Genomic DNA, 12,101 nt, shown 5'->3' on the forward strand with positions numbered 1-12,101 from the left:
TAGAAGGGAATGTGCTAGTGCCTATTGAGCATTTTCTGTAATAACTTTTTTTATTTAACCTCTACACAGTGATCTTTAAATTGTTGCAACTATATTAGCTTTATGAATACATGTATAAAATTATTATATTTTGTTTTTCAGGAAATCCTCTCCCGAGGAATTCTTCTTCCATTAATAAACCAGCTCAGTGATCCTGATTATATTAATCAGTATGTCATATGGATGGTAAGAATTATCATTCACTTTAAACATTATATTTCCAGAATATTTTCATACAAAGTTTTAATTGTGTTCCCTGTAATCATGGCAGATACCTTTCTAGTAGAAAAATTACCAATAGATATATTGACAGAGATAGTGAACTTACAGTTGCTATATTAAATTTCATATATGTGTGTGTTTGTACAGAAACGTACACATTCATACTATATTATCTGTACACTGTGTTGTGGTTGTTCAGCAAAAGTTGCCTGACTGGGGACAGATGTATGATAAAGTGTAAAGTTGAGCCCTCTGACTTTTGCTTAGCTGCTCAGGAAGTATAGCAGTAACCATGGAAGTTGTTTGGTTTTTTCCTTGACTGTTTTTCTGGTGTGTCCTTTAAAGCTTAAGGGGTCTCCAGAATGACAAGTAGTAAGATTGTGTTGGGTTGGGTTTTTTTGCTTCTGTTAAGGAATCTCACAGTGATTGTTTTAGGGGTGTTTGTGGTAACCCTTACATATTTAACTGAATGATAAGGAACAAAGTCTTTACATTGACGTCTCCCTAATATACCTGCAAAAAAACCCCCAGACTTTTAATAGTAGTAATACATAGTAAAATCAACATAAATAGAATAGTCGCACTTTAATTAATGTTACTGATTTTTTTGCAAAGCAAGTTAAAATTTACAGTTTATTTTCCCTTACAGGTCATGAATCAATTTTAAATTTTTTTTCCCTTTCCCCAAGTTCTCTCTACTTTTATTCATATATTTTAGTATTGTCTTATGTATTCAAGTACTACACTGAAAATATCCTTGGATTTCAGAGTAAAGTTCTTATGTATAGAATGAATTCAAGTGTGTGTGTATAATGTCACTCCAGTCACCTCCATTTCATGTAAAAGTTTGCACGCTGCTTTTCTACAAGAACCTAACTTTAAAAAGAAACAGTACTGCTGCTCATATGGTCCAAGATTTTCAATTTTTATTTTCCCTTTCCTCCTATGCATGCTCTCTATTTGTAACTTGGCCTCATTCTTTATTTACTGAGCACTGGCCCCAGCTGCAGCCAAAGGTACAATTCTGAGATTTTACAAAGCTTTCTATTATGATGGTGATGTCCCAAATATTAATTTTCATAATCATTTTCTGAGATGAGGAAGTAAACGTGCTAGAGGAAAGATAAAGAAGAATAAATGCTTTCAAAAATTTATTACAAGTCTTAATGAAGAATGCTGCAGAAATTAAGGTCAGAAGTAGAGATGACTGGAATAAATTCTGGCTCCTTTCAAAATCTTTGGCAAGAATTTTTTTCATTCAAATCTGATTCTAATTTCTGAAAATGAGAGGTTTAATTACATGTTTCACTAGGTACCAGAGTTTAATACTGGTTCTCTTGCAGTATAATACAAAGCTTCAATATAAAATTAGAAGTTAATCCAAACTTGTCTCTCTTCACTGTGAAACTCACATTTTTACAAAGTGTTGGAAGTTCAAGTATTTTTTGTACTATTACTTTTAAAAGCAGATTTCTAGAAGGTTTTTCCATTAACTTTGGTCAAAGGTATCCATCCAGTCTTCATTCTTTCTGCTCTGTACAACTCATGTCAATGTACTTCTGCAGTACAGACCAAGTATTACATTTCCATATCAAAATGAGCATTTATGAAAGATGTGGGTGAAGTGACTTTTTTGGCTTGAGGTGGTAAAGACAGCATTAGAACTCAGCCCTCTGCACCTGTGTGCACATGCTGTAAAGCTGCCAACCTTCTGCTGATCTCTGTGCTTCATTCACAACATAGTTGCCAGTGATCTTGGCAGCACAGCAGGTTTACTTCACTTGCACAAATTCCTTTAAGTCCCTAGAGCAGGTTCACCTTATACCAATATGGGGAAAACAGTATGCGTTGAAATAGTTTAATAGTATTTACAAGGTTATCTAAATTAGGGTTCCAGAGAGTGTATTAGTTCAGTAATTTCCTTCCCCGCCCCCCCCACCCCAGTAGGTTATGATTGCATTGTAGAATGGTTTAATTCTTTTTGTAATTCTCTATCTTAAGAAGCCATTACTTTAGGAGCCTGTACACTTGCAGGGGACCTTGGCAAAGGTGAAACCTTTTCAGTGGCCTCACCAGTTTCTGCCTACTTAGCTAAGGAAATGGGTAATAGCAGAAGAGGGTTTTTTACAAGATCTTCATTAAAACGGTTGACAAATTTTCCATGTGTCTTTATTGTACTTCTTGAGAACAGAAAATGATGGTGTGAAATAGGTTTTGACTGTGCATGCTGCTGCTTTCTTGGTTCATGTAAAATTTTACTATCAAAGGAAGGTTTAGAAGCACAGAGTATTTTCAAAATGCTGCTTTGCAGTGCTGTATGAAAATAATTGACTTACTGAAAAATCATATCGTGCTTTTAGTTGTTTTGCATCATTCACACTGTAAAACTTTGTTTCAGATCCGTGATTCCAACTGTAACTATGAGGCCTTTATGAATATTATTAAATTAAGTGATAATATAGGAGAGTTGGAAGCAGTGAAAGATAAAGCAAGTGAAGAACTGCAATATCTTCGATCTCTAGATACAGCGGGAGACGGTTAGTAATGTATTGTTATACAAAATCTGAAATGCATTTAACAGCAAGATCTCTGAAGTATATTCTGAAAGTTTAAAAAAAAATTCTGACGCAGGATAGTATAAAATATTTTGTTATTTAATAAGTAAATATGATTTAAGTAATATAAATATATCTTCGTAAGTGTTTGGGTGGGTTTTTTTGTTTTTTTGTTTTGTTTTTTTTTAATATAGACTTAATCGGTTAGGTATGTATACTTCCACTAAATTGAAACTTGCTTTGGTGGTTCAGAATTTGAGTAATACTTTAGGTTTTAATAGGTAGTCAGTTAACAGTTAATCTGAAAAAGGAAGGAGAAAAGTATTTTTTTTTATTGTTCACTTCCATCAGTAAGGTGTTTAAATTGGAAAAAAAACCCCTCCTATTCAAAGCTGATGTGTTTTGTAGTGGTATATCACTTTTCCTATGATATTTTTAGAGCATTTCAGAACAAGAGTTTATATACTCATCTGCATTGTTTAATCCTCTTTGTTTTTGCTTTCAGATATCAACACTATAAAAAATCAAATAAACAGTTTATTATATGTTATTAAAGTATGTGATTCAAGAATTCAGAGATTGCAGTCAGGAAAAGTAAGTGTTTTAGAATTTTTTTAGTTCTTAAAGAGTGCAGTTGCAAATGACTTACTAGTTCGTTCTAGCTTTTTAACTCTTGCATTTTGAAATACAACTTAGAGTATGCAGTTATAGGAATACATTATACAGCTGAAGTTAGTTGTGTATTTGCAGTTCGGTTACACAAAGAATTTCTTAACCTTCACATATTTAAAGGGTTTTGGATTCTGGCTTTAGCGATTTAGGAATGTCACTATATCTTAGAAACTATTCTTACCTTCTCAATACAAGAGTTAAACCAAAATGTTACATAGATGCAAAGCATCTTTGTATTTATACACTTAGATTCAGTTCTTTTATTGCTGCTCCAGTGCATACCTTGTGTGCGTCAAGCTTAGTTTTTGGCAAAGATCTCTTTTCTTGTTGATAAAGGTACTGCTTGCTGATTATTTTACAATGCCTTGTAGGCTCTGTGCATTGCCTTTTATTAGACATTTACCTCTTCAGTTCAACAAAAAGCCTAAGGCAAACTGCATGTTAAATCTGAGAATCTCATGTTGTTGTGTTGCTTGTTTTATATTTTAAAGCTGACAGAGTCAGTATGTTTGACTTTGCTTAGTTTCTGGACTCTCTTAATTGGACCTAGATGTTGCCCAAAGATAATGTAATCTTGCGTTGTCGTGGTTTGTGTTGTGTATGTTGACTGTTAAAATTTCTACAGCTGGACCCAGAAGCATTACTGTAATAATGAGAAATGTCATATTGACAGAAGAAAGTTGGGCAGAGATGAATTTAAGTTGTGGTGACCTGCATCCCATCAAATGCTGAAATACATTCATCTTGTTAATTGATTTAAATGCTTACTGCTGCATTTGGTGAGGGATTTCAGGTTAATTTGGCCGCTATAGTATTATATGAATGGCAGTATTAAAATCCAGCTTCCCATGTAACAGAAATCATCATGTTGAAGGCAAATAGTTTAGAGAATGTGACGTTATGATCTAGATCATCACTTACGAATGACTGTGGAAATAACTAACAGTTGAGAGGGTCCTTTATTATCGATAATGTAAATTGTTTTTATTATGTCTGCTTTGTGGTAAGTAGAAGTTTTAAAAGCCTATGAACACACTGAACTGTGTCTTACAGGAAATAGATACTGTGAAACTGGCAGCAAACTTTGGAAAACTTTGCACAGTCCCTCTGGACCATATTCTGGTAGACAATGTTGCACTACAGTTTTTTATGGGTAAGTGTTCATTTATCTGATCTGTCTTATTTATAAGGTATATGCTAATTCAGAGGACTGTACACTTGAAAATGCTAAATATAGGTATTTACTGAGTGCTAAATGTATATAAGCCCCTTGCCAGAAGTAACCAGAACCTTTTTTGCAAATCAGCCTGTAATTTACTGATCAGAACGCTATACTCAGTATTTTCAGAAGCTTGTATCAAGCTTATTTCAATACTGATCTCTTTGTAAGACTGTTCTTGCAATGTTTTATTGGTCTGTCACTTTGTATGTTTGTTCTGTTTAGAACAGAATCATTGGAAGAAGGTCTGTAATTAGAATGACTCGGAAACTTAACCATAATCGTTATTCTTTCTTTTGCTGGTCTTGCTGAAGCTAATGGAGCTATTGACTATATATGTTAGGTTGAAGTTTAGAGGATTACGAGGCTACTGAAGGTTGTCTGTTTGAGAAGCTAAAATACAGCGGTAATTTATGTACTACTTTAGGTTTATCATCAACGTTTATAATCAAGAAATTGATAGATTAAAACTGTATAATCAATTTTTAATATTTTCTAATGTTTGATTCTCTTCTGTGAATTAATTGGGTAGCTGATGTCATTACTAAGAATATCCATCAGTTTTGTGGGCAGTGATAGTACTGTTTATGCAGTAGATGGAAATACAGTACATCAGACAGGAAACAGTCTAGGAGGCTTCTGGAGTGTGTGGAAGATAACTTCCTGACATAGCTGGTGAGTGAGCCAACTAGGGAAGGCATCCCACTGGATCTGTTTGCTGTTTGCGAACAGAGGAGGACTGGTGGGTGACATGATGGTTGGAGGCCATCTTGGACCTAGTGATCATGATATGATAGTTTTTGTTTCGTGGGATTAGCAGAACTACAACCTTGGTTTTCTGGAGGGCAGGCTTTAGCCTGTTGAGGAGCCTGGTTGGCAGAGCCCCTTGTGAGGCAGTTCTGAAGGGCAAAGGAGTCCAGGAAGGCTGGATGTTCTTCAAGAACGAAATCTTAAAGGCACAGGAGCAGGCCATCCTCATGTGCTGAAAGATAAGCCAGTGGGGAAGAAGAGTTGTCTGGCTGAACAGAGCTTTGATTGCAACTCAGGAAAAAAAAGGAGAGTTTATGATCTTTGGCAGATGGGGCAGGCAACTCAGGAGGACTACAGGGATGTTGTGACGTTATGCAGAGAGAAAATTGGAAGGGCCAAAAGCCAATTAGAACTTAATTTGGCTACTTACTGCCATAAAATATGATAAAAAAATGTATTCTAATTTCTATAAATACATTAGAAACAAAAGAAGGGCTAAGGAGAACCTCCATCCTTTTTTGGATGCAGGGGGAAACATAGTGACAAAGGATGAGGAGAAGGCTGAGGTACTTACTTCTTCCTTTGTCTCAGCCTTTAATGGCCAGACCAATTGTTCTTGGGGTACCCAGCCCCCTGAAAAGGAAGACAGACATGGGGAGCAGAATGAAGCCCCCATAATCCAAGGGGAAATGGTCAGTGACCTGCTACACTACTTAGACGTACACAGGCCTATGGGGCCAGATGGGATCCACCCGAGTGTACTGATGGAGCCGGCAGAAGTGCTCACTGAGCTACTGTCCATTTATCAGCAGTCCTGGCTAACCGGGGATATCACAGCTGACTGGAGTTTAGCAAATGTGACAGCCATCTGCAAGAAGCGTTGGAAGGAGGATCCTAGACTTTGCTGCTAATTTTGTTTACTGATTATCACCAATATTTATGTAGTACTTTTTATTTTTTTTTACTCTAGATGACAAGTATTCTAGATATATAACCAGATCCTGGAGTTCCATATGTAATTATCATATAGAAATCTTATTTGAAGGTTCACAGCAGTAACTGTGGTTGTGTGGTGGCTGTTTTCTGTAGATTACATGCAGCAGACTGGTGGCCAAGCACATCTGTTTTTCTGGATGACAGTGGAAGGATACAGGGTTACGGCACAGCAACAGCTGGAGGTACTTCAAAGCCGGCAGAAAGATGGAAAATACCAGACTAATCAAACCAAGGGTCTATTAAGAGCAGCTGCATTTGGAGTTTATGAGCAATATTTATCAGAAAAGGTTGGAATAACTTATTTCTTCATTGTTTGGAATTTATTCTTCGTACAGATGCTTCTTTGGTTGTTAGGGCTGTGTTAATATGAAATGGATGTGATGTAACACAAGTTGACATTTAAGCTATTGCTTGTGTATCATCTCTTTCATGTCAAGCAGTAAGAAAATGTCTTTCCCCCCTCCCCCTTTAAAAAGGCTCATACTGGCACTGACTATCCTGTCAAATGCACTGAATGTGTTCCTCAGAAGCTGACTTCCTGGAATAGAGAAAATGTGAAGACAGAACAAGAAATTCTGTTCCTTTGTGTGTGCTGTCCTTTCCCCCTTCCCTTCCTTTTACTCTGCCCTCCACCCCCATACGCCCCTTAAGAAGAAATGTTTTTAAAAAATGCAATCCAGTTTTTTTTACAAACTTGGGTTAAGATTTGGTTTTCAAATGAAGTAACTTCCTGTGTGCCTCTGTAATTGTCTGTGTAAATTATTCACATATCACAGTTGGGTATCTTTCAATAGGCTAAGCTTGAATGCTTCCAGTAGTCGTGTAATAATGGAGTCTTCTGTGAAAGAAAACACTTGTCAACTTGTGTTAACAAAGTGTCTTTGTTCTGAATTTGTGTATTCATAACGGTCACCTCTCAACTCACTCAAAAACTTTCCTCAACAAATTATCCCTCAAATATCTCGTAATGCTTCTCTTTCCACATAATTTGTTTCGCTTTGGTTTTTCACCTTAATAGTCTATCAGCATGGTCTGTACAGAGCTTGCTGTGATGGCTTTTTCACCCCAGTAGTCTATCAACATGGTGAACTATGCAGAGTTTTTTCTGATGGACTTTTGAGCTGACTGAATGCTCTGTAGTTTGAAGGCAGAAGTCACCTAACACTAGACCTGTTCCAAAGCTGATAAACTCAGCCTCTCAGCCATACTATCAGCTGAGCTATGTTGGCTCTGGTTCAGTGCTGGCTCCCTGTCTGTATTACAGAAAACTGGGAAAGTGTGTGAACTTGGGCTCATTTAAAAGTGCTTAATGAACAGGGGTTTGGAATATGTTGTACCAAGGAATGACTGGGAATCTGGTTGCTGATGTAGTTAGCATGCTGGTGGCTATAATAGATTCTGCACATAAAGCTGCTGTGATTTACAGCTACTAGTAATACCTCCAGAAACTGGCGGAGTTGAGAAACTGTTAGCCTTTCCACAGATGTTTCAGAACTTCATCAATTTTCTTACTTGGATTCATCTCTTACAGGACTCATCCAACTTCATTACTGGCTTGTTCTTAATTTCTGAATCTAGATCTTTTTATTCATAAATAAGTAAAACTTGCTTCTAGGTCTGAATAAATCTAGTTTAGGTATTGCTTCCAAATAATGTGCATAAATTCTTTGTATTTAATCCTGAAACTTCTGAGTTTTAATATGAACTCTGAGCTTAATTTTGGGGGAAGAAGGGTGTCTGACTCCTTTTTGTGTGTTCTAGACAGTTATAGAGATGCTCATCAAGCAGAAACTTAGTTTACTTAGAAACCTGAAGAATTGTATTGGATTCTATTTGTGAAAATAGAAGCTTTCTTATTTTTATGCTGCAAAAGTTGATTTAGATCTCCATGACAGGCATCTCCAAGAGTTAATATTGATGACAACTTAGTAGCAAAACTGGCAGAAACACTGAACCATGAGGATCCAACGCCTGAAATCTTTGATGACATTCAGAGAAAGGTATACTGTATTCATCCTGTATTTCATAAGAACTGCTAATGCTATAGAGTATTAAATGTTACTGCAGCCATTGAAAAAGGAGGAAGGAACTCAAGTATCTGAAACTTAAAACCTGCTTTACCATTTTCCTATTCTATAAAAATCATATTCTAAATTGCCAACTTCTGCTTAGCCATTCATAGCCCATGGTTTTCAAAGCAGTAGACAGAGTAGGTATCCCGTATGAAAAAAATTATGAAGCACGATTTAGAATTATGGGATCATTATTTGTGTTTATGCACTAATTTAAGAAAAGTGTAGGATAACTAAGTTGTGTACAATTTTGGTTCAGTTCTAGCTCTCTTTTTTTCAAAGGTGGATGTAAGCATGTTACTATATTGAATTCTGTATCTCTTTCCAGAAGTTAATTTGACTGTTCTGTTTCTGCACAGTGTAGCACTCGGAGGCAGCAAAATACTGAAGATAAAACAGTCTTTTTACTATCTGCACACATAGACTTTATCAATCAAGTTTAATATATATATTCTAAAAAAGTAAATAAATATTCTGGCAGTAAATTATGTACGCAGTCTGAGACAGTTTTAGGTCATTAATTTAATGTTCTCATTCATGCTGAAAATTACTGATGTGAGCTGTAGAACTTAGAATTGCTCTGTTGCACCTGAGGCCCACATTTAAGACTAATGAAAACCCTTATGAAATCTGTATTGCTCAAAGTAGTTTACAAGGTCCTTGCATGTGATTTCTGCTGAAGAAATTACAAAAGAAGTAATAAAAAAATTGACTTCCTCAGACCTGCATGATTTTTTTTTCCATTCTTACCAGGTGATAGCACTTGTAGAAAGCATTCTATGAAAAAACCTCCAGCATTAAAATATTCTAGAGTTGACATGAATATCCAAATATTGTAAATGAATTCCCACCACATATAAATATGTGTGTGTATATGTATACATGCTGTCACTGTATAGGCTATATAGATAAGTTTTTGAGGTGGTGTGGTTAAATCTTCAGTGAGATAGGATTATACTGTGTTGGCCAAACTGGAATTTTTCAGGAAAGTAGTATGCAGTGTCTTCCCTTCCTTTCCCTCTTCTCACTCTCCCTGTGAGTGTCTGCCGGGCTCTGGTTGTAGTTTTATCAGTGAAGAAGGACTCTCAGAGATAACCTGTTGTGAAATGAGTGAAGACCAAATATGTTTATAATGCAATTGAAATGATTAAGAGGAGAGGAAGGAAACATTTAGAGTTAATGTACTACTTCCTAGATGTACATGTCTCACTCATTAGATGTTTTCTCAGACTGTATTACACTTCTAGCACAATTAGTTCTCATAACCTTTCCATTAAGAGCAAGCCTGAATTGAAATTTCACAAACTTGCATTAAGATTGTAAAGGAAACCTGGAGACACATAATGGTACAGATACATGCTGGTCAAGTACAATTTATGAAAGCTTGTCTGATTAATTAAAAAATGTAAAATATTTCTGAAGTTGGTGGTTTTTTTTCAATAAGGTGTATGAATTGATGCTGCGAGATGAAAGATTCTACCCTTCATTCAAACAGAATGTTTTGTATGTACGTATGTTAGCTGAGCTGGATATGCTGAAGGATCCTAGTTTCAGAGGATCAGATGATGGTGAAGGAGGTGAGCTCTGTGTCTTTAAGGGGGGTTTCCTAGAACCATTTTTTTCTGCTTTAAAATGGAAATAAGAAAATGATCCACATTGGTTTTGAGAAATCAGAAAGTTCCTGTAGTATCTCTGGTTTTTAAGTTAATGTTTCCTCCTTGTGCATTTTTTGTAATTTCTTCTGGGAGTCACATAGCTTTTTTTTCTGTAGTAACTTTATTAATTTCATGTAAATTTTTTGTCGAGTCTTGGTAACAAGCATGTCACTAAAGTATGTAACTCTTTCATTCTCATTTTTTAATTCAGAAATATTTGAGATTCTGCAAGATGCTGGGTAGTTTTAATGCATAACTATATTAATCATTTGGAAATAGTACGTAGGAGATGTGGCTTTTTAAAGCATTTAAAATAATAATTCTCATTAATTGAAGTACAAATCTGATGGAAATTGTTCAACTATTCAACTGACTTCTTAATGAAGCAATGTCATGTGGTGATATAAACTTAAAAAGGAATGTTCTCTGAATTATTTTTCATACCTATAGCTGTATAGACTTATGTGCATTTTCCTTTAGATATCTCTGTTGGAAACTTAAAGTACTTATATGTTGGGTGCAACATTTTGCCCAATGCCACAGTTGTCCGTTATTTTCCATCATGTTTTGTCTTTGCATTTTTGCTTCTTGTGTATAGCCCAACACTGGAGAAAATCTTCTAACCTGTTTTTTCCTTTCCCTTTCCTCTCTGCTCCCAGAATCTTTTAATGGGTCTCCTACTGGCAGCATAAATCTGGTAAGTACTTGGGGTTTTTTTTATTATTATTTTTCTCCCCAGCAGTAGGGAATGTGTTATAAATAGCTTAAATTATGCACATTAGAGGTCTTACTTCACAGCAGTTTAATTTCTGAGAAAGCTCTTGAATCAAATTGAAACCACACATAAGGTATCAATTTATCTGTAAGATAAACCTGTCCTTTTTGTATTTTCCCCTGTAGTTAATGAAATTTTGCATTGTTTCTCACAGAAGCAGTAATAATCTGTAGTTTATGCAAAGCATACTTTCTTGTCCCTGTTTTTTTTTTAAATAGAAATAATTTTTGGGTTAGGTAATAATAGGTGAAAACAAATCTTTTGAAACTGAAGGATTAATTTCAAATACACTGTAAAATGAGGCATTTAATTAGATTTGTGTAGATTGATTGCTGTTGTTTCTTTTGAGGTAGGACTTGATTTGGAAACATTGAAGTATCTGGAGTTTATTCAGAATATGGATCTTTGTTTTCTAATCTGACTAATTTCAGGTTCAATTTTTGTTATTTTTTTAAGCAATTCTTAACAGGGTCAGTTTGTCAGAACCTTTTATTTGTTACATGAATGTACCTAAATATTTGAAATACGCTTCTGCGTGTACTAGTGGTTGCATAAGTATGAAGAGAACTGTATACTTCTACCAGGCTTTTTCCAAATAACCTGTCCCACATAATCTTACTAGGTTTAAAATGTTTTAAACCAAAAATCAATTCACAGTTATTTAAAAAGGAAGAATGTCATAAACATTTTGATGTATTTCCTCCCCTCCCTCTTGTTTCTTCAGACTGTGTAGCTGAGCCACAAGGTATGCAGGGCTCAACTGGACATATGAGAGTATTTTTCCAAATCTTTCAGTTTTAGAAATGTTTGCAATCTGCATGTAATTTCCTCGCTTACGTGAATCATAGGCCCTTCTAATACGTTCTTGGAAGATTCTGTAGCTCCTTAGGAGTTCCAGTGCATTGCTGAGATCATGCTTGTGCATGCAGAGGAATAGAGTTTATTTTGTAAAGGAATACATTTAACATAAATGTAAATGTGTTTCTGTGTAGGAGTTGGTTGATTCTTGTTTACATTTTGAAATAAAAAGAAAAGGGGAGGAGGTCACCTGATAACAATTTATGCAAACTCCTGTTAGATGCATCAGGAAAACTTAATTTAGCTGTATATTTTTATAAATTTACATACAATTCTGGTACCATTTCA

The 12,101-nt window shown here is 35.4% G+C and overlaps 1 protein-coding gene across 5 annotated transcripts in view; it reads left to right on the forward strand.

Moving 5' to 3' along the window:
* SNX13 (sorting nexin 13) overlaps positions 1-12,101 on the forward strand; it is a 67,236-nt gene that overhangs the window by 32,772 nt on the left and 22,363 nt on the right. For all 5 annotated transcript variants that reach the window (XR_005827400.1, XR_005827401.1, XM_040590526.1 and 2 more), the window contains exons 9-16: positions 142-225; positions 2,660-2,798; positions 3,322-3,410; positions 4,542-4,641; positions 6,547-6,740; positions 8,349-8,453; positions 9,970-10,102; positions 10,840-10,877. Coding sequence is in view for 3 of the 5 variants with exons in the window: in XM_040590526.1 (XP_040446460.1) it covers positions 142-225; positions 2,660-2,798; positions 3,322-3,410; positions 4,542-4,641; positions 6,547-6,740; positions 8,349-8,453; positions 9,970-10,102; positions 10,840-10,877 (882 nt within the window). In the remaining 2 variants the exon portion in view is untranslated. The remainder of the gene's footprint in view (positions 1-141; positions 226-2,659; positions 2,799-3,321; positions 3,411-4,541; positions 4,642-6,546; positions 6,741-8,348; positions 8,454-9,969; positions 10,103-10,839; positions 10,878-12,101) is intronic.

The sequence above is a fragment of the Falco naumanni genome, chromosome 4 (genome assembly GCF_017639655.2).
Source record: "Falco naumanni isolate bFalNau1 chromosome 4, bFalNau1.pat, whole genome shotgun sequence".
In the NCBI taxonomy this organism is placed as follows: domain Eukaryota; kingdom Metazoa; phylum Chordata; class Aves; order Falconiformes; family Falconidae; genus Falco; species Falco naumanni.